The sequence below is a fragment of the Brachycentrus maculatus genome, unplaced genomic scaffold (genome assembly GCF_059751285.1).
Source record: "Brachycentrus maculatus isolate JH-2025_06_01 unplaced genomic scaffold, ASM5975128v1 h1tg000627l, whole genome shotgun sequence".
Lineage (NCBI taxonomy): Eukaryota > Metazoa > Arthropoda > Insecta > Trichoptera > Brachycentridae > Brachycentrus > Brachycentrus maculatus.
The window spans coordinates 1-20,000 of NW_028281364.1; the positions used below are offsets into that span (position 1 = coordinate 1).

The 20,000-nt window shown below is 31.4% G+C and overlaps 3 protein-coding genes across 3 annotated transcripts in view; all 3 read left to right on the top strand.

The window, feature by feature from the left end:
- Window positions 1–839: 839 nt before the first annotated feature.
- LOC148300952 (zinc carboxypeptidase-like) lies at window positions 840–5,121 on the top strand. The gene is made up of 4 exons (XM_088274048.1): window positions 840–946; window positions 2,170–2,372; window positions 3,077–3,164; window positions 4,848–5,121. The coding sequence occupies exons 1-4, from the start codon at window positions 943–945 to the stop codon at window positions 5,048–5,050; spliced, it is 498 nt and encodes a 165-aa protein (XP_088130174.1). The 5' UTR covers window positions 840–942; the 3' UTR covers window positions 5,051–5,121.
- A 147-nt stretch (window positions 5,122–5,268) lies between these two features.
- LOC148300953 (zinc carboxypeptidase-like) lies at window positions 5,269–12,632 on the top strand. The gene is made up of 6 exons (XM_088274047.1): window positions 5,269–6,288; window positions 7,309–7,687; window positions 8,060–8,147; window positions 9,218–9,420; window positions 10,801–10,888; window positions 12,269–12,632. The coding sequence occupies exons 1-6, from the start codon at window positions 6,008–6,010 to the stop codon at window positions 12,469–12,471; spliced, it is 1,242 nt and encodes a 413-aa protein (XP_088130173.1). The 5' UTR covers window positions 5,269–6,007; the 3' UTR covers window positions 12,472–12,632.
- Window positions 12,633–14,794: 2,162 nt separating this feature from the next.
- The window catches only part of LOC148300954 (zinc carboxypeptidase-like), a 5,810-nt gene continuing 604 nt past the window's right edge, over window positions 14,795–20,000 (top strand). The window contains exons 1-6 of the mRNA XM_088274046.1: window positions 14,795–15,588; window positions 16,187–16,568; window positions 17,104–17,191; window positions 17,281–17,483; window positions 18,353–18,437; window positions 19,768–20,000. The exon at window positions 19,768–20,000 is cut by the window's right edge and continues 604 nt beyond it. Coding sequence (XP_088130172.1) covers window positions 15,302–15,588; window positions 16,187–16,568; window positions 17,104–17,191; window positions 17,281–17,483; window positions 18,353–18,437; window positions 19,768–20,000 — 1,278 coding nt within the window. The 5' untranslated portion in view covers window positions 14,795–15,301. The remainder of the gene's footprint in view (window positions 15,589–16,186; window positions 16,569–17,103; window positions 17,192–17,280; window positions 17,484–18,352; window positions 18,438–19,767) is intronic.

The following is a 20,000-nucleotide window of genomic DNA, read 5'->3' on the forward strand; positions in this document are numbered from 1 at the left end:
TATGAACCAATTTAGAAACCTTGTTCTTGAATCACTATGTTATGTTACACGTGTGTAAAGTGATCACTTAAACCAGCCTATAACGGTCGTCAGCCCCGTAAATGCCCAGACTTCCATATTCTTCTTCATCTTTGATGAGATGTCAAAAAATAATATGAAAATAACTCCTGTAATTGGAGATAATCCAGATTTTGTGAACAAGTATTAGGACACACTCAAAATGTTGTCAATATATTTAAATGAAGTTTTCTTTTTTCTTTTTTTTTAGGAAAGAGAGCTTGAAATTAGTTTTTTTTTAAATAAACTTATCTTGGGTTATTTGAAACATTTAATAACAAATTTTCGTTTAAAAAAAACTCTTGAAATTTTTAATGAAATACTCTTGGGACATAGTTTGCGTGAATTTTGTAAATGTAAATAAAAGGAATCCTAAAATTATTTTGTAACTATCGCAACTTGATTAATAGATTTATATTATCCACTGACACTTCGTGATGGAATTGCATTTTTAATTTATTATTAGATTAAAACCAATATTTTTAGCTTTTCCACTTTTTTATTTGACCAGCGACCGGGTTTCGTCGTTACCGACATCATCAGAGTCTGATGATGTCGGTAACGACGAAACCCGGTCGCTGGTCAAATAAAAAAGTGGAAAAGCTAAAAATATTGGTTTTAATCTAATAATAAATTGCAACTTGATTAATCAATGTACACATATCTCACTATTTATCACAAACAATTCAACATGGATACATCTTGAATTTATTTTGCAATTGGTTATGGAGAGTTTACCCAATATTACCACTGCGCTGATTTAACAAATGGTCATTATTACTTAAGGATATATGATTGCAGAACAGACTTTGGAGGAAAACGAGAACTCGCTTTTCTCCACACTGCTATGGAGCCGATCCAAACAGGAACTGGGATAATCACTGGATGGGTATGATAAAAATCACTTTGTATTTATATATATATATATATATATATATATATATATATATATATATATATATATATATATATATATATATATATATATATATATATATATATATATATATATATATATATATATATATATATATATATATATATATTTATATATATATATATATATATATATATATATATATATATAATATATATATATATATATATATATATATATATATATATATATATATATATATATATATATATATATATATATATATATATATATATATATATATATATATATATATAAATATATATATATATATATATATAAATATATATATATATATATATATATATATATATATATATATATATATATGTATATATATATATATATATATTTATATATATATATATATATATATATATATATATATATATATATATATATATATATATATATATATATATATATATATATATTTATATATATATATATATAAATATATATATATATATATATATATATATATATATATATATATATATAAATATATATATATATATATATATATATATATATATATATATATATATATATATATATATATATATATATATATATATATATAAAATATATATATATATATATATATATATATATATATATATATATATACATATATATATATATATATATATATATATATTTAAATATATACATATATATATATATTTATAATAAAATATTATAATTTAATTAATTTACTAGACATTTCTACTCTTGACATATCTATTAACGTAGTTGTTCCTCTTCGAAAAAGCTTCAAAATATTAAGCTTTTGCGCTTGGAGAGGGACTTACACTCATTGTTTATTGTTTATGCTTATGGATATTATAATTGTTTTTTTGTTATTTTTTTGTTTCTGTTTGCATGCTGTGTCTTAGTTTGTCCAAAATCTTAAATCTTCTCAAGTTATTCACTTATTTGATTTAGAATATTAACACATCGTTGCATATAAATACTTTTTTTTTCATCTATATAAAAAAAAATTATGCTAGTTTGTTATTTACAGATGGCTTTGAAATTTAAACAAATCCTTGCATTCGAATAAGTTCGTGTTTTAAATTTTATAAACATGCGACAGGATGATTTTTTTATCCCAATGGCAGTGGCATCTGTAAAACGTAACAGTAATCCACAAGTATTATTTTTTTCTCAAGAAAATGGAGCCAGTCAGAACTGCACCTCGGAAGTTTATGCCGGACCAAAGCCTTTCTCCGAAACCTGCACTTCAACCCTCTCATCTTACATCAAGTCCATCGGCTCCAAGATGATCAGCTACATCTCTTTCCACTCCTACTCCCAAATGCTAATGGTCCCATATGGCCACACTACGGAGCGCCTCGGAAACTATAATGTTACTGTGAGTGAAAATATTATTACATTTTTGACATTTCAACAAAGATGAAGAAGAATATAGAAGTCTTGGTATTTATTTATTTTGATTTGAATATTGAACGCATTAACTCTGTGGATCATATTTATATATTATTTTAAGAAATAAAAAGACTGTGTTTTGATCCACTCACATTTTTATTAACCAACTAATTTCGGCAACAACCTGTTGCCGTCTTCAGTCATAAATTAAACCCTGTTGGTTAATAAAAATAAGAGTGGATCAAAACACAACGCCTTTTTATTTCTCAAAATAGTATTTATTTATTCATTGGAAAACCAACACAATATTAACAAAAAATAACAAAACAAAAAAAAATCTAAATTATTTTTTGACATCCCATCAAAGATGAAGAAGAATATAGAAGTCTGGGTATTTATGGGACTGACGACCGTCATAGGCTTTTTTAAGTGATCAATTTACACACGAGTAACATTCACCAAGATTTGTGAACAAGTAACACACTCTATGTTGTAAATTTAATTCCAATTACAGGTTTTCACTTAAAATTACACTCTTAAAAAAAGCTGTCATGTACATAAGTATTAAATATTATAACATACATTTACAATTACTTAAGTTAATAAAATGTGTCACAAAGTATCTGCGAAAAACATTAAAAAAAAAAAAAAAAAAACACACAATTATAAATACTAATTCAATGTTTCAAGGTTCCCATCGGTCAGCTTGCTGTTGACAAATTAGCGAAGAGATATGGCACACAATATTCTCGGGTCGGAAACATTGCTGAAACTATCTGTAAGTACAAATAAATTACTGCATTTTATCAGGGCTTGCGACCTCTAATAGGTTTTTTAGGCGATCTGTTTCTTTCTTGAAATAGTATAACATTAAACGGCATTACGAGGCTAAGCATGCAAATAAGTGAAAAGTACCTAATAAAGCAAAGTAAGTAATAAATATGTTTGTAATATACGAGTATATATCGCTCACTCCTTTCAAGAATATCAAAAATCAAAATACTTGATTTTTCAGGAGAACGTTTTTACGGTTTAAAAATATGATACAATTTATTAAATAAATATCAAGCCACTTATCGAACTTTTTACTGCAGAACAGAACTTTTTAGGTAAAACCTGAAGGTTTTTTATTCATTTGAAAAATATTTAGTATATTTCAAAAAATAATAAAAAAATACCTTTTCTTCAAAATGCAAAAACAACACTTTCTGCCCTGTAGCGGGTAAATATTAAGTTAAAAATATGCCTCTTTTGCTGGGATATAGGACATTTTCTGGGCATTCCGAAAACATACACAACTAAAAATTGTCGATTTTTGATTTATGACGTTCTTGAAAGGAGTGAGCGATATATACTCGTATATTACAAACATATTTATTAGTTACTTTGCTTTATTAGGTATTTTTCACTTATTTGCATGTTTAGCCTCGTAATGCCGTTTAATGTTATACGATTTCAAGATAGAAAAGAATCATAGCATATCGGGCATATTGGCTTTGTTTTAAATTCTAAAAAAAAAAAAAATTATAGTCCATCTGTCTTAAAAACTTCTCAGTTACTCTGTTACTCTTCACTTCTTTAGTCCAACGTCTTTACTACTTGACTCTATTATGGGTCTTGAAATTTTCACGATAGTGAAATACTCCCATATCGCTCACTCCTTTCAAGAACGTCATAAATCAAAAAACTTGATTTTTCAGGAGAACGCTTTTAAAGTTTGAAAATATAATACAATATATTACAAATAAATACTAAGCCACTTATTAAATTTTTTACTGTGCAACAGATCTTTTTAGGTAAAACCTGAAGTTTTTTTTTTCCATTTGAAAAATATTAAGTTTATTTAAAAAAATAATTAAACCATACCTTTTCTTCAAAATGTAAAAACTATACTTTCTGCCCTGTATCGGGTAAATATTTAGTTAAAAATATGCCGCTTTTGCTGGGATATAGTACATTTTATGGGCATTCCGAAATCATGCACGACTGAAAATTCTCAATTTTTTTTATTATATATTATAATTTTACGATATATGGGATATGATATGAACTACGCACGATGGTATGTTCTTTGGGTGGTTTTGTGTACACTCAAGGAAAAAATGTGTGATTTTCTCCGCGGGCCGAAAGTTTGTTTTTTAAATTACCTAACGTCCAAGTGACTCTGAAATCTAGCTACGTCTATCATGTCCCTACTCAGGCTTCAACTTTTTAAGTTTCATAGCCTATGCCTACTCGTGAGTGGATTTACTCTTTATGTTTAAGGTTACTATAATTTCATGTAAATCGTGAGTGAAAATTCTAGGTAAAAACACTCGATTGGGTGTAAGTAGACACTGGTTGCGTTTTTTATGTGTCACGCGGGTAAGTTAGGATAGGTACTGCTTTCCTGCCTATATGGAATGCACGCCCCTGACCCTGTTTTAATTTTTCGTAATGTTATTCTGATTTTTTTTTCTAGACTATTCCAGTGGTGGTAGCATCAGCTGGGTGAAGGAAGAGTTCAAGACCCCCTTGGTCTATGTTTATGAGTTGAGAGACACGGGAAAACACGGATTTCTCCTTCCGACTGACCAAATCATCCCAAATTGCTTAGAAGTCATGGATTCCCTAATCGTCATGTTCCAGGAAGCTGCCAAAAGGGGAATAGTTCACTTAGTTTAATTTTATCGCTTGAAATAACTGGATTCATTAATCTGTATTTTTAGAAGAAAATGTAATGAAATTGAGTGTTATTTTTGTTTCTTATTTCTACTTTTTAACCGCTCACCGAGATTTTTGGCTACCAGTGTCGAGTCATACCCGTCTCTTCATCAGGACAATCACTATAGCAGCATGGAAACAATACTACACGTTATTTCCATAGCATTATTACGATACGAACTACACGAAATATTGATCACATGCGTTTTTTTGGTTGACCTGAGAACATGCACTAAAGATTGCAGAACAACACGCACTTAAGGTTGAGGTCTGACATGCACCAAGAATACTACAGGGGTAGGCAGATAAGATGGAATGCCACACTCTTCTGCCATGACATACACTCTTAGCGCAGTTTATATCCATACATCCCCTTCAATTACGTAGACTTTTGACACCGCCAGATTTTAGTTTCTGATTGATCTGGTCTTGCCAAGTTTTTTTGGCTATCCTCGTTCTGTTCTCCCATTCACATGTAGTAAATATATTTCTTTATCATTCTCTCGCTACCCATTTTCTCCATATGTCCATACCAGGTAAAAGTAACCTTTCTTAATTTTCCAATTATCTCAGCCTTATATTTCTTCAAAGTCATCATCCATAATGATCATATCGTAACGTTATCATTTAAAAAAATATATCAATTTATTTTACATAATACTATCACAAAATATCGATAAAGTAATTAATATCAACAAAATTAAACATAAATAACAATCGCGATTCATTATGATAAGTTATAAAAAAACAACAGAGCTATTATAATTCAAAGATAACTCACTTGTTCTTCGAATTTGTTACGGTAAGAGTCTTAAATATTATTTATCAAAAATTGTTTGAAATGATATTTTGTGAAAAAGGCGCAATATAAATAAGGCAAATATTATTATCATTTTAAAATAATTTGTTTGTTCGCAGATGAATTTGATTTTGGCATTTTTATTGGGAAGTCTGTGCTACTCAGCGGCTCTCGACACGTATCATGATTTCAAGGTGTACAGAATGTGGCCAAAGACCCAAGAACGGCTAGCTTACCTCAGGAGCCTGGAAGAAGCCAATAAGTACGATTTCTGGGCTATTTCAAAAATACCAGAAAAGCCAACAGATATCATGGTTCAGCCTAGTGATCAAGAGTTGTTTGTCAAGACTATGCAGAGCGCTGGTATGGAGCCAGAAATATTCATCGGAGACGTTCAAAAGTAAGTGAGTTTTTCCAGTAACTATTATATTTAACTGTATTTATACATTGTAAATTTATTTAATTTAATTATTTGATTTTTTAATTGGTAACTGTGACTATTTTGGTCTCCCGTTAGGAATGATTTTCTTTTTTTTTCTCAGTTAATATTTCCAGCTTTAGTTTTATGTGTCGAATTGTCTAGTATATGAAGGGCTGGAAATATATAATGCACAGCTACATTTCGTATGCGAAATAATGACTAAATAACAAGTTATTTTAAAGAAATCGTTAATTAATTCGAACTCCTATGTCTAATTGAGTTTTGAAATTAATGGCTGAATACGATATTGATCAACTATAAAACTAACGAAGCTACAGTACTATAATTACATATCTGAGCTCAAATTCTTTTCAAAGAGTTTTTTGAAATTCTAAGACATTAGTTATCAAAAAAGTATTTTTAAATTCAGTCATGTCTGAATACAATGAAGGCAATGTTGCCAACATAAAGTATAGTTTTTCGAACAAATTTTTGTTTGAATATACTGTCGACATAAATCATAAAGATTGTTGAAGCGAGTTAGACGGTATCGCAAGATAAATATAGTATCTTATGGGCAGGTTGTGTTACGAGACAAATAAGCGACAAATAAGAGACAAATAAGAAATAGATTCCCAGAGTTCTAAAGTGGAGACTATTGGAGAGCAACAAACCAGGACAGTGACTCTCAAAAAGATGTGTAAATGATATAATCCCAGTTGCTGGAAAAAATCGGTCGAGGAGAGCGCATGATAGGGAGATATAGAGAATATTAGAAAAGGCATTAGCAATCAGTAGATAGATAACTGGGGAAGAAGAAAAAGAAGTGGACCTAGAACTGTACCTTGAGGTACATTAAAATTACTGGCTTAAGGTTGGCTTAGCTTGTCATTTATTTTAACCTTTCGTGGTATTTTATGAATTTAATTTAATTTAAATTTAATATTCGTTTTTTAACTTACCTGTTCCTGTACGTTTACAAAGTATATAACTTTTTAGACAGATTGACGCCCAAGAAGTCGGTGACTATACTCGCGCAGGAATGACATGGGACAAATATTACCAACTTGAAGATATTTTCCTCTGGTTAGACGAATTAGCTTTGGCTCACGACAAAGCATCAGTTGTTATAGGAGGCTTTACAGACGAAAACCGTGAAATCAAAGGATTAAGAATATTTAATGGACTGGACAAAAAAAACGTGTTTATTGAGGGAGGTATTCACGCGAGAGAATGGATCACTCCCGCTACGACTACCTACTTGACTAATGAAATATTGACAAGTAATGACAGTGAGTTCAGGCAAATGGCTGATAGCTTTAACTGGTATATTTTTCCGGTTGTAAACCCTGATGGCTATAAGTATAGCCATACAAATGTAAGTTTTTTGATTTTTATTTTTTTTATATAACATGGAAAAATCTGATGTATTTCAAAATGAAATACCCAAGAGTTTATTTCTAGTAAGTTTGTATTACATTTAGTATAAAAACTAATATTTACACTTAATTTAAAATGAAATGTAATAAAATCTTCTATCAAAAAAACACAGTATTCTTTTTAAATTCATTAAACTCTTTTCTTCACACACTGTACATTCAAGCATCTCATTACAATTTTTTTATCCTTTATACATAATGCAATTGTTGCGATTCTGTTTTTTCTGACCAATGACAGTCATAAAAAATCATTTCATTCATATTTCTGCTAATAAAAAAAGAAAAGAAAAACATCCATATTTCTGTTTCAGACACGACTTTGGAGAAAGACAAGGACTGTATACAGTACAAACTGTATTGGATCTGATTCCAACAGGAATTGGAACTCGCACTGGAATGGTGAGACACGATGTTGTAACACACACTATTCTATTTTATTTTGAACACTATCATGACAGTTGTAACTAACTAATGTCACGTCACCTCACTGCAAGAAGTTCGAAGCTCATACCAATAAACTATTGTATATTTGCAAACGATCTCATACATCTCTTCATATATATGAGTCGACTTCTGACTCCTGACATGACCACTTGACTCACCCAGATCTACATTAATTTCTTTAAAAAACCATGACTTTTGATTTGCCAACATTTATTAAGAATTCACTTTCCTTGCACCATTATGAACTTTTGATACCAGCGCCTGGAGATCTCTACTATCGGCAAGAAACACAGCATCGTCAGCATACAAAAAGCAACAGACAGTCATATCGATAATTTTATATCCAATATTGTTTAGTTCTTACATACATTTATGTAAAGATTAAACAGCCACTGTGACATTACACATCCCTGTTTAACACCTTTTAAGATGGCAAATCAAGATGAAAATGAGCCATTTACCCTAATGTATGCAGTACTATCGTCGAACAAAGCTGAAATGTCTTTGGATACGTTTACTACTTACTCCATACTCAGATAAAACCTTTAAAGTCAAAAATTTTTTATTGTAAAAACCAGAATTGGCTATTCATAAAATCGTTAATTTGATGTCGAGTTGTGGTCCCGTGGTTAGTGGCGTGGACTCTTGAGTCAGGGTTTCTCGGTTCGAACTCACTCTACCACAATTTGATACCTGTTTCTAATAATGAGCTGCTTAGGCTCACAGAAATAGTATGAAATTACTACTACTACTACTACTACCATCACGCCGTTTCCTCGCAGGGGTAGGCAGAGAGGATGGAACGCCACACTCTTCTGTCCTGACATACACTCCTCGCCTCCTTCACATCCATACATCTAGTCATACATGCCCTCCGATTACGCAGACTTTTGACACCGCCAGATTTTAGGTTCTGATTGATCTGATCGTGCCAAGTCTTTTTCGGTCGTCCACGTATGAAATTGAAGTATTTTTGTGAATAATAAAAATAACACTAATACTTTGAAACTGTGTATACTTTATAGAAGCTGGAACTAGTTCTTCATGCACTTCCGAAACTTATGCTGGAACGGGTCCATTCTCAGAGATGTCTTCATCCACGTTATCTGCTTACATCAGGTCTATCAGCTCAGACCTGGTCGCATACATCTCTTTCCATTCATACAGTCAACTCCTCATGATACCCTATGGATATACCAAAACTCATCTTGAAAATTATGATGAAGCTGTGAGTCTCATTTTTCTCGAAATACTTTTTCTTCTTTAATTCTTTGTCACTTCTTAGTAAATCAAATATCCACTCTCCATCAATTAATTTGGCGCTCACTTAAAGTAAAAACACTGGCCAACAATGATTTCGTAACTGAAATTTTGATGACTGGTTTGGACTAAGTTAATCGTTCTTATTCAAAGTCTGTATGGTGATAAGCTTGTATCACGTCAAGTTTTCATGTTACAGTCATATTATTGTTTTTATGGACCCCATACGTTGAAACCGTAATAGTGGTTGGTATCTAGACATGTTTTAGTCTAAAGTCTAAGGCAGAGGTTCCCAAACTCTTTTATCTCGTAGACCCCTTGCCTTACCTGAAATTGATTTTTATCAAATTCATAAACTTCAAAAGTATTTTTGACAGCCGGTATATGTAGTGTTCCTCACTTTGAACCACACGTGTTAGGTTTTATACATTTATATTTTAAATTCAAATTAAAACATAGGCCCCTTGCAAGTTGTCATAGACCCCTGGGGGTCGATATAGACCACTTTGGGAATCACTGGTCTAAGGGATTTAAAAAAAGGATTGATAATTATAGAGTAACAGTGGAAATATATTAACTTATTAATATTGAATACGATAGCATTATATGTTTGGAAATATTTATACATAAGTAATAACATAAAATTTAGTCAACATTAGAATTAAAAATATCCATAGCTAAAAAATCTGAAGTACTACATTTTTTTTGCTTTTGTTTTTTAATTCAGCTATGCAAAGTGCATAAAAATCAGGTATTTTCATGCCAGTTACAAAATAAAAGTTGTAAATTGTTGGCCAGTGAAGTTAGTGTAAATTAGTTTATGTTTGTTATGTTTAGTTCACAATGTTTTATGTGTAGAAACGCCTGAAAATATGATTTTCAATGTTGAGTATTGAGTATTTAAATTTAAATTTATTTTCTACATCATTGTTCAGGTGTTAATAAATAAATAGCTTCTTAGTGGTCAAACCCAGATTTGTGAACAAAAATTTGTTCACAGATTTGGGTTTGTGAAGTATAGCCGATGGTTACGTCATCAGTTGAGTCGAATGTATCGAAAACTTTACCGAAGGACCTTAGACCATTGCATATATGCAGGTTTCAAGAATTAATGCAATATAGATGTTCAATGGTGGGCAGAATGGTGAACGTTACCCAAGTGCTTAAAGTGATGTCTTAAGTTAGTCAAATGCTAGGTCGTACGCCCTGGACTGCTCAGACTCAGCATCTTTGATAAAAAAGAAGAAAAATAAATGTTTCATATCAAGTTGATACACCTATAGAATAAGGAAAAATTTGAACGATCGAAAAGCCTTATAGAATTATTATGTAAAAACCATGATTTTAGGTCGCAATCGGTAATGCCGCCATCGAAGCCCTAGCTAAAAGATATGGGACTAAATATACTCCTACTGGGAACTTTGCAGAGGTTCTTTGTAAGTTTTTTTTTATACTGTGTAATATATTGATTAATATTTTGAATATTAAAAGCATTATTAACTTTGTGGTATGGTTATATAACAATGATTAAAGAAAACACTTCGTTTTTTACCACTTGAGTTTTATTATAGACTACATGTTTCAGAAGTTAAACTCCCATCATTCAGGTCTGTATAATAACTTATACAGACCTGAATGATGGAAGTTTAACTTCTGAAACATGTAGTCTATAATAAAACTCAAGTGGTAAAAAACGAAGTGTTTTCTTTATTCATTGTAACATGTCTTACCACAAAGTTAATGCCGAAACAATAAATAAAATATGGTTATATAACTATTTATACATATAAGAGAACTGTTATTGAATTGTAAAGATAAAGAAGATAAATTGAATCATTATGGTGTTTATAAATTAAATTGTTCCGATGGTCCAGCCCTTCGCGTAAATTCAATATCAGAATTAAAGAACATGTAAGGTGCCTTAATAATAAAAAATCAAAATTTGCTAATCACCTTTTATCTGAAGACCATAATTTTAATAAATCAACGGGTATAGAAATTTTACATGCAAATAAAACTGGTCTTTGTTTAAATAATCTAGAAAAATTAAAATAAGAAAAGAAATCAACAAAGTCATACTCATAATGAATAACCAACTATTATTTTTTGATATCTCATCAAAGATGAAGAAGAATATGGAAGTCTGGGCATTTACGGGGCTTACGACCGTCATAGGCTGGTTTAAGTGATCACTTTACACACGTGTAACATTCACCAATTCTACCCATTATTGACAACCACACTACTCAAATTCTTGGAAGTTCTATATATATGAACCGATTTAGAAACCTTGTTCATGAATCACTAGAACTTCACTAGAGACATCTATTGGTGAGATGTAAAGAAGCTTTTTATTAAGCAGAAACTCTTAAATTAGTATGTGAGATCCGAATCCTGGATTATAATCACACACACGAGAAACGCCAGATAACTCCTGTAATTGGAGATAATCCAGATTTTGTGAACAAGTATTTGGACACACTCAAAATGTTGTAAATAACCAAGTTTAACTTCGAGTCCATTTAAAAAAACATTCTTATTGTGATTCATTTGTCTTCTTTCACTTTTTAAAATTTTTATTTTTGTACAAAAGTCAGACCGTAATAATTTTATTTTAATGGCCTGCTGATGGAATGATCATTTCGAAACTGGTAGTCATGAATTAGTGTTTATTGAAAGTGCTTTTACACAATTTAAACGATGAATGAAAAGGAGAGTGTTATACGGTATTACCACATCAAAAAGTTAACAATGCTTTTACTATATATATTTTTTTTATTATTAAGGTTTTGTCTTAATTATTTAAAAATTGACAGATGCTGGAAGCGGGATAAGCACTGATTGGGTCAAGCAGGAATTTAAGACTCCTCTGGTCTATACATACGAAGTGAGAGATTTGGGAAGATACGGTTTTCTTCTGCCCGCAGATCAAATTTTGCCAAACAATCTGGAAGTCATGGATTCTCTTGTTGCCATGTTCCAAGAAGCTGGGAGGAGAGGCGTTGTCACATTGGTTTGAAGCCTCAAAAACGAGATGTCTTCATTCGTACATTCAGGAGCAATTTTTGGACAGAAATATACTATACGTAATAAGTGTAGATATTAATTTATACTTATTAGCTATGATTCTGTAAAAAATATGATTATTTTGATGTGAAAACAAAATACTTGCAAAATACCACCTATTGTTTTTTATGTAAACAATTACTTATTTTTTGACATCTCATCAAAGATGAAGAAGAATATGGAAGTCTGGGCATTTACGGGGCTGACGGCCGTCATAGGCTGGTTTAAGTGATCACTTTACACACGTGTAACATTCACCAATTTTACCCATTATTGACAACCACATTACTCAAATTCTTGGAAGTTCTATATATATGAACCAATTTAGAAACTTTGTTCTTGAATCACTAGAACTTCACTAGAGACATCTATTGGTGAGATGTAAAAAAGCTTTTTTACTAAGCAGAAACTCTTATATTAGTATGTGAGATCCGAATCCTGGATTATAATCACACACATGAGAAACGCCAGAAAATACCATTTTCATTTTTATTATTAAGCTTATAAGCCCCGTAAATGCCCAGACTTCCATATTCTTCTTCATCTTTGATGAGATGTCAAAAAAAATATGAAAATAACTCCTGTAATTGGAGGTAATCCAGATTTTGTGAACAAGTATTTGGACACACTCAACATGTTGTAAACAATTACTAGTTTAGAGAACTACAGATGTTCTCATCTACACGTGAAAATAAAAACTTATTCTAAAAAAATACTGTTTGTATTTTTAGCTGTTAAAGGACCTTATAAAAGTTACAGTTTAAACGACGTAGTGTAGATGAATTAAACACGATTTGAGAAATAAAATAAAATATTTATGAAATTTGAAGAGAACTGGTTAAAAAAAATTATCATAATTTTTCCGCCTTGTTATATACGTTGTAATTTTTACATCGATCAATTCATAAAAACATATAAAGAAAAATGATAACTCTCATACATTATTTATTGATTAAGCAATAAATTAGTGGAATAACATATTGTATTATTTTGAGAAATAAAAAGACTTTGATTTTTGATCCACTCATATTTTTACTAACCAACTAGTTTCGGCAACAACCTGTTGCCCTCTTCGGGGTTCAATTTATGACTGAAGAGGGCAACAGGTTGTCGCCGAAACTAGTTGGTTAGTAAAAATATGAGTGGATCAAAAAACAAAGTCTTTTTATTTCTCAAAATAATATATCAATATCATCCACAAAGTTAATGCTTTCAATATTCAAAACAGAATAACATAATGATTGAAATATAAAAATAAAATATAATTAAAATGTAACTTTGTTTTAAAATCTCTAAAAATATTTTATAGTGATTTTAAAACAAAGTAACATTTTAATCATAAAATGGAAAATCACAATGTTAGTGCATCAAATATAAATTAAATAAAAATAAAACACTGGTAAAAGACCGAAATTGAGATCGTTAATATCAACACGACTAGTTTCGAGAAAATCTTAATTTCTCAAAACTAGTCGTGTTTAAATTAATAAACTAATCAATAGTGGTCTTAAACAAGTGTTCTGTTTTTATATTTGAATGTTTGCGCTATACGAGAAGAATTATGACACACTTTAACGTTTGCTAATATGAAATATCAGCCTTGATATCACTGTGAATAAGCAATGTTGACCTATCAGCCCCTATGTATTTGAGAATAGAAAATCTGACACAAAAACGGTATCTGCAATAACAATTTACCGTATAAATACGCCGGTGAATGCCTTTATTCGCAGTCAGTTTACTTTTCGTTTAAAAGGTACAAGTAATTCTGTTTCAACGTTTTTAAGCAACTATAAGAGAGATCGTTTTTAGTATAATTTTTTTCAAAACACTTTGTTAGGTTTTTTGTACGCTGGTGTTAAAACATGATTGAATATTGTATAAAATGATCAAATCGTTATCTTTTTTATATACATTTTTTATTTATTTTACAGTTCGTTATAGCATTGAAGTTACAATGCACGAATTTAGTATTATGATATCAGATCTGTTTAAGTTGAGAAACATCTTGTGGCATTTTTGTAAATTTGTTAATTTATTTTTCATCATACACAGTATTACAAATTACATCACTGAGTTTTCCTGTGCCAAAGGCACATTTTAACAAATATATTACAAAATGTTACCAAATAGTCATTGATTTTGAGACATTGATACACAGTGTGTTTTTTAACAATAGTTAACAATTAAAAACACAAATAGCAGTGCTTATAAAGCAGTACTTATGATCAAATTTACATATTAACACTTGTTCTCGGCCACATGTTGCTGTGTCTCAGTCAGTGAAAAAGAAATGAGAGAAAAACACACATTTGAAATCTAATTAATTTCACAATATTTGTGAGTATACACTGTCATAGCAGCTGTCAAGAAGCCAATCAAGTAAAGATGGTGCGATCTCAAACGTGAATGGTGAAAATATGCGATCCAAAAATTTGAGTAGTGTGGTTGTCAATCATGGGTAAAATGGTGTATGTCTCAAACCAGCCTATAACAATTCGTAAGCCCTTTAAATATCCAGACTTACATATTCTTCTCTATCTATCTATCTTGAGACGTAAAAATGTGTTAAAAACCCGTTAGGATATTGTCAAATGACTCTTCTTCTTTCCTTTTTGTCAGCCGTCTCTCCACTGCTGGACGTAAATTTATTCCAGACTCGTCTTGTTTGGGTCTATTCCATCCAATTACTATCCGCGACGGGGACAATGTCATCGGCCCATTTTTTCTTTGTATTAAAATGAAATGAAATTATCCTTGAATCTTTATTGTATGATTTTTAGATGAAGGTCTTATTCCTCTTGGCTTCCATCTTTTACGTATGCCAAACTGCTCCCGATGGCGCTTACGAAGGTTTCAAGGTGTTCAGGCTGAAGCCATCAACCGAAAGCCAGAACGACTTCCTGGAACAATTGGCGGAGCGGGACTTTTCTCTGGATTTCTGGGCAGAACCCAATTCTGCTGGAATACCAGTGGATATTATGGTTCCACCACACGAACAAGATGATTTCGTTAAAAAGATGCATGATCAAGGATTACAAGTAGAGGTCTTCATTGATGATATACAAAAGTGAGTGTTGAAAATATTTTCCTTCATTTTTAATGTGAGATCGATTTATAACTAGCAGTTTCAATTAGAAATTTTTTAGTAGTGTAGTTGTCGATTATGGGTAGAATCGGCAAATGTTGAACGTGTGTAAGGTGATCACTTAACGAGTCTATAACCGGTTATAAGCCCTTCCATATAATTCTTCATTTATATTGAGATGTCAATTTAATAGACCTTTATTAAATTACGGGAACACTCAATAATACTTGGTTTTATACATAAAAATTATTTATTCATTTTTGAAAAAAATCTTTCAAAAGTAGGGTAACCATCAGAATATTACTTATCGTGAATAATGTCCTTGGATCTCTTTTGAAAGTTTGATCAAGTTAGGTTTGTGTATCGTTATTTAAAAAAAAATAAGCACGTTTCCGGATTTTCAACAAAAAGACGACTTTTTAGTTTGCTTTATATAAGGTTCATGCTTGAAAAATGTTATTACCGAGTCGAACAGCCTTCCCGCGGATATTTGTACCAGAGGTCTAAGAACAACATGCGGCTCGGGAGCCACACTTTGCCGATCAATGATTTAATTAAAACGTTTTTTTTTTAATTCTAGAAAAATCAACGATGAAAAAGTCCAATCGCTGTCACGAGGTAGCATGACGTGGACAAGTTACCACACTCTTGAAGACATATACTCCTGGATGGACGGTCTTCCCAACCTACACCCTGGAAAGGTGACCGTTCTGGATGCTGGAGTATCTTACGAAGAGAGGATCATCAAGGGTTTGAAGATATCCTTTGGACCGGGAAGAAGGGCTGTCTTCCTGGAAGGAGGGATTCACGCAAGAGAGTGGATCTCCCCAGCGACTGTGACGTATTTGGCCAATGAACTGCTGAACAGTCGAGACCCAGGAGTACGACAAGTCGCTGAGAGCTTCGATTGGTACATTGTACCAGTCTCCAACCCTGATGGATACGCCTTCACACACCTGATAGTGAGAACCAGTTCTAATTTAATATCTTGTTATCATAGCTAGTCTGAATCCAGTCGGAATAAGATCCTTCAAACAAATGTGCGTCAAGACCTTTCGGCGAAAGTAAACTGGCGGTGCACAATGTTATCCTAGTTCCAACCCTTCTTTATGCTAATAAAGCGTGGAGTTAGCGAAAAGACGATGAAAGTAAACTGAATGCAGTCGAAATGCGATCAATGATAGGTGTTTGAATAGAAATACAAATAAGAAAAAAATGAAAGACTGAGATAAACATTATCGACAAAATTAAGAAATGTGTGTTGAAAGTTTTGAGCATGTGAATCGAATGAGTGAAGAAATAATTGTGAAACAAATTGATGAGACAAATGTGGTTGGTGATAAAAGTAGTGGAAGAACAAGGAAATCTTGACATGATCAAGTATTTTAAATACTTACTTGAAAGTGGTCTGGTCAAGAGTCGGAGTAATCAGAAGGTTTGTACGAGGAAATAGTTTAAAGATCCACATATATTTTTTAAAATTTCAATTATTTCCAGAACAGATTATGGAGGAAGACAAGAACCGACTACACATTCTTCTGCAAGGGTGCCGATCCCAATCGTAACTGGGACATTCATTGGGGAGGTAATATGTCACAAAAACCCATTTTATTATTTATCACACTAAGTCTAAATTTTCAGTTCCATCATTAACGTTGTCTCATCTTATTCCAGAGGAAGGATCGAGTGATCGTGTTTGTTCAGATGTATATGCTGGAACTTACGCCTTTTCTGAAAGAGAAACCAGATCTTTGTCAAAGTTCATTGGAACAATCGGAGATAAACTGGACGTGTATCTCGCTTTCCATTCTTATTCCCAGCTTCTTCTGATGCCTTATGGTCACACTGAAGATCATCTGGATAACTACGATGATGTTGTGAGTATTTTAATTCATATTTTCAACTTGTTCGATGCCTTACGATCACACTGAGAGCTATCTAGGTAACTATGATGATGTTGTGAGTATTTTAATTCATATTTTCAACTTGTTCGAAAGTTTAAGAACTATCTAGATAACTATAATGATGTTGTGAGTATTTTAATTCATATTTTCAACTTGTTCGAAGCTTTAAGAACTATCTAGGTAACTATGATGATGTTGTGAGTATTTTAATTCATATTTTCAACTTGTTCGAAAGTTTAAGAACTATCTAGATAACTATAATGATGTTGTGAGTATTTTGATTCATATTTTCAACTTGTTCGAAGCTTTAAGAACTATCTAGATAACTATGATGATGTTGTGAGAATTTTCAATCTTATTTTCAACCTGTTCTGATGCCTTTTGGTCCATTATGAGGACCATCTAGATAACTAAGATGACACTGTGAATATTGTGATTATAACACATTAAAATCCAGCTAAATTTGTTTGGTCTGAAACGTCATATAAAATCGTGCTGTTAAATCCTTCGTCCTTGTATATATTTAGAGTATAATAAAGAAATCTCTTTAGCCTCCTACTAGCCTAATATATCAGTAACGGCAAAACCCGATAACTGGTCTTTTTTTTTAAAAATAGCTATACTACATAGCTTTTGTATCATTGTATAAAACTTTGTTTCACTACAAAAATGCTCACATATGCTTTTTTAACGTATTTACCAAATATCAGTAAAAACCCTTTTTTTACTTATACTTTAATAAAATATTTAAATAAATACAAGTATATTTAATCGTCTTATAAACTTTTATAAGACGATTAAATATACTTGTATTTTTTATAATTTTATAATTGTATTTACAGTTGACGATTGGGCAGAAGGCAGCCGAGGCTCTGGCAGTAAGATATGGTACCCAGTACAAAGTTGGAAATATAGCAGAGACTATTTGTAAGCATAATCGTAATTTAATCTGACACATATATCGCTCACTCCTTTCAAGAACGTCATAAATCAAAAATCGTCAATCTTCAGTTGTGCATGTTTTCGGAATGCCCAAAAAATGTACTATATACCAGCAAAAGCGGCATATTTTTAACATAATATTTACCCGCTACAGGGCAGAAAATGTTGTTTTTGCATTTTGAAGAAAATGTATTGCTTAATTATTTTTTTAAATATACTTAATATTTTTCAAATGGAGGAAAAACCTTCAGGTTTTACCTAAAAAGATCTTTGCACAGTAAAAAGTTCAATAAGTGGCTTGATATTTATTTTTAGTAAATTGTGTTATATTTTTAAACTTAAAAAACGTTCTCCTGAAATATCAAGTTTTTTGATTTATGACGTTCTTGAAAGAAGTGAGCGATATATCAATACCTCCCAACATTATCTCTCCGAAAAACGACAACTTTTTATATTTTAACATATTAATTGGAATATCTGAGTTCCGAAACTGGTGGCGTTTACATTAATAAACTCAAAAAATGGTCTTGAAAAAATATTTAATTATCAATTTTAAATCGTTACTCAAAAAAATTACCAAACCAATAAATAAAATTTACGATTAAAATTGCATTCATATTTTACAATCAATCGATATTCATTCACTTTAAAATATTTTCTTGGTATATTTTCCGAGTCCTGGTTTAGACCATAATGTATGGAAGTGAAACATGGAGTTGGCAAAAGCAAGATGGAAGTAGACTGAATGCAATCGAAATGTGATCTCTCAGAAGAATGTGTGGCAAAACGATGTATGATAGATGTTCGAATAGTGAAATAAGGATTGTAAATACTTACACACAAAATCTGGTAATTTTTGATCTCACCAATAGATGTCTCTAGTGAAGTTCTAGTGATTCAAGAGTAATGTTTCAAAATTGGTTCATATATATAGAACTTCCAAGAATTTGAGTAGTGTTTTGCCTAGAATTTTCTCTCATGAATTACATGAAATTATAGTAACTTTAAACATAAAGAGTAAATCCACTCACAAGTAGGCATAGGCTATGAAACTTATAAAGTTGAAGCATGTATAGGGACATGATAAACGGTGTAGCATAAGCCGTAGCTAGATTTCAGAGTCACTTGGACGTTAGGTAATTTAAAAAAAACTGAGTAATGTGGTTGTCAATAATGGGTAGAATTGGTAAATGTTACACGTGTGTAAAGTGATCACTTAAACCAGCCTATGACGGTCGTCAGCCCCGTAAATGCCTAGACTTCCATATTCTTCTTCGGCTGTGATGAGATGTCAAAAAATAATCTTGTTCTTCAGATAAAGCAAGCGGAAGCAGCATGGATTGGGTCAAGTCCAAGTACAAAGTTCCTGTATCCTTCACGTATGAACTAAGGGACACGGGAGAGCATGGCTTCCTTCTTCCAGCAGAGCAGATTATCCCGAATTGCGAAGAAGTCACTGACTCCATCGTCGCCATGTTCCAGGAGTCTGCCAGACTTAATTACTTTACGCTGAAAGACACGAAGAAGAAGAGGAAGAAATCTTTTTTT

What these genes read in the sequence shown, in the direction of transcription:
- LOC148300953 (XM_088274047.1), top strand. Translation starts at nt 6,008, where the DNA reads ATGAATTTGATTTTGGCATTTTTATTGGGAAGTCTGTGCTACTCAGCG. An exon ending in TTCATCGGAGACGTTCAAAA is followed by an intron (nt 6,289 to 7,308) that starts GTAAGTGAGTTT and finishes ATAACTTTTTAG; the next exon opens with ACAGATTGACGCCCAAGAAG. An exon ending in TTGAAAATTATGATGAAGCT is followed by an intron (nt 9,421 to 10,800) that starts GTGAGTCTCATT and finishes CCATGATTTTAG; the next exon opens with GTCGCAATCGGTAATGCCGC.
- LOC148300952 (XM_088274048.1), top strand. An exon ending in TCGGAAACTATAATGTTACT is followed by an intron (nt 2,373 to 3,076) that starts GTGAGTGAAAAT and finishes CAATGTTTCAAG; the next exon opens with GTTCCCATCGGTCAGCTTGC. An exon ending in AAACATTGCTGAAACTATCT is followed by an intron (nt 3,165 to 4,847) that starts GTAAGTACAAAT and finishes TTTTTTTTCTAG; the next exon opens with ACTATTCCAGTGGTGGTAGC.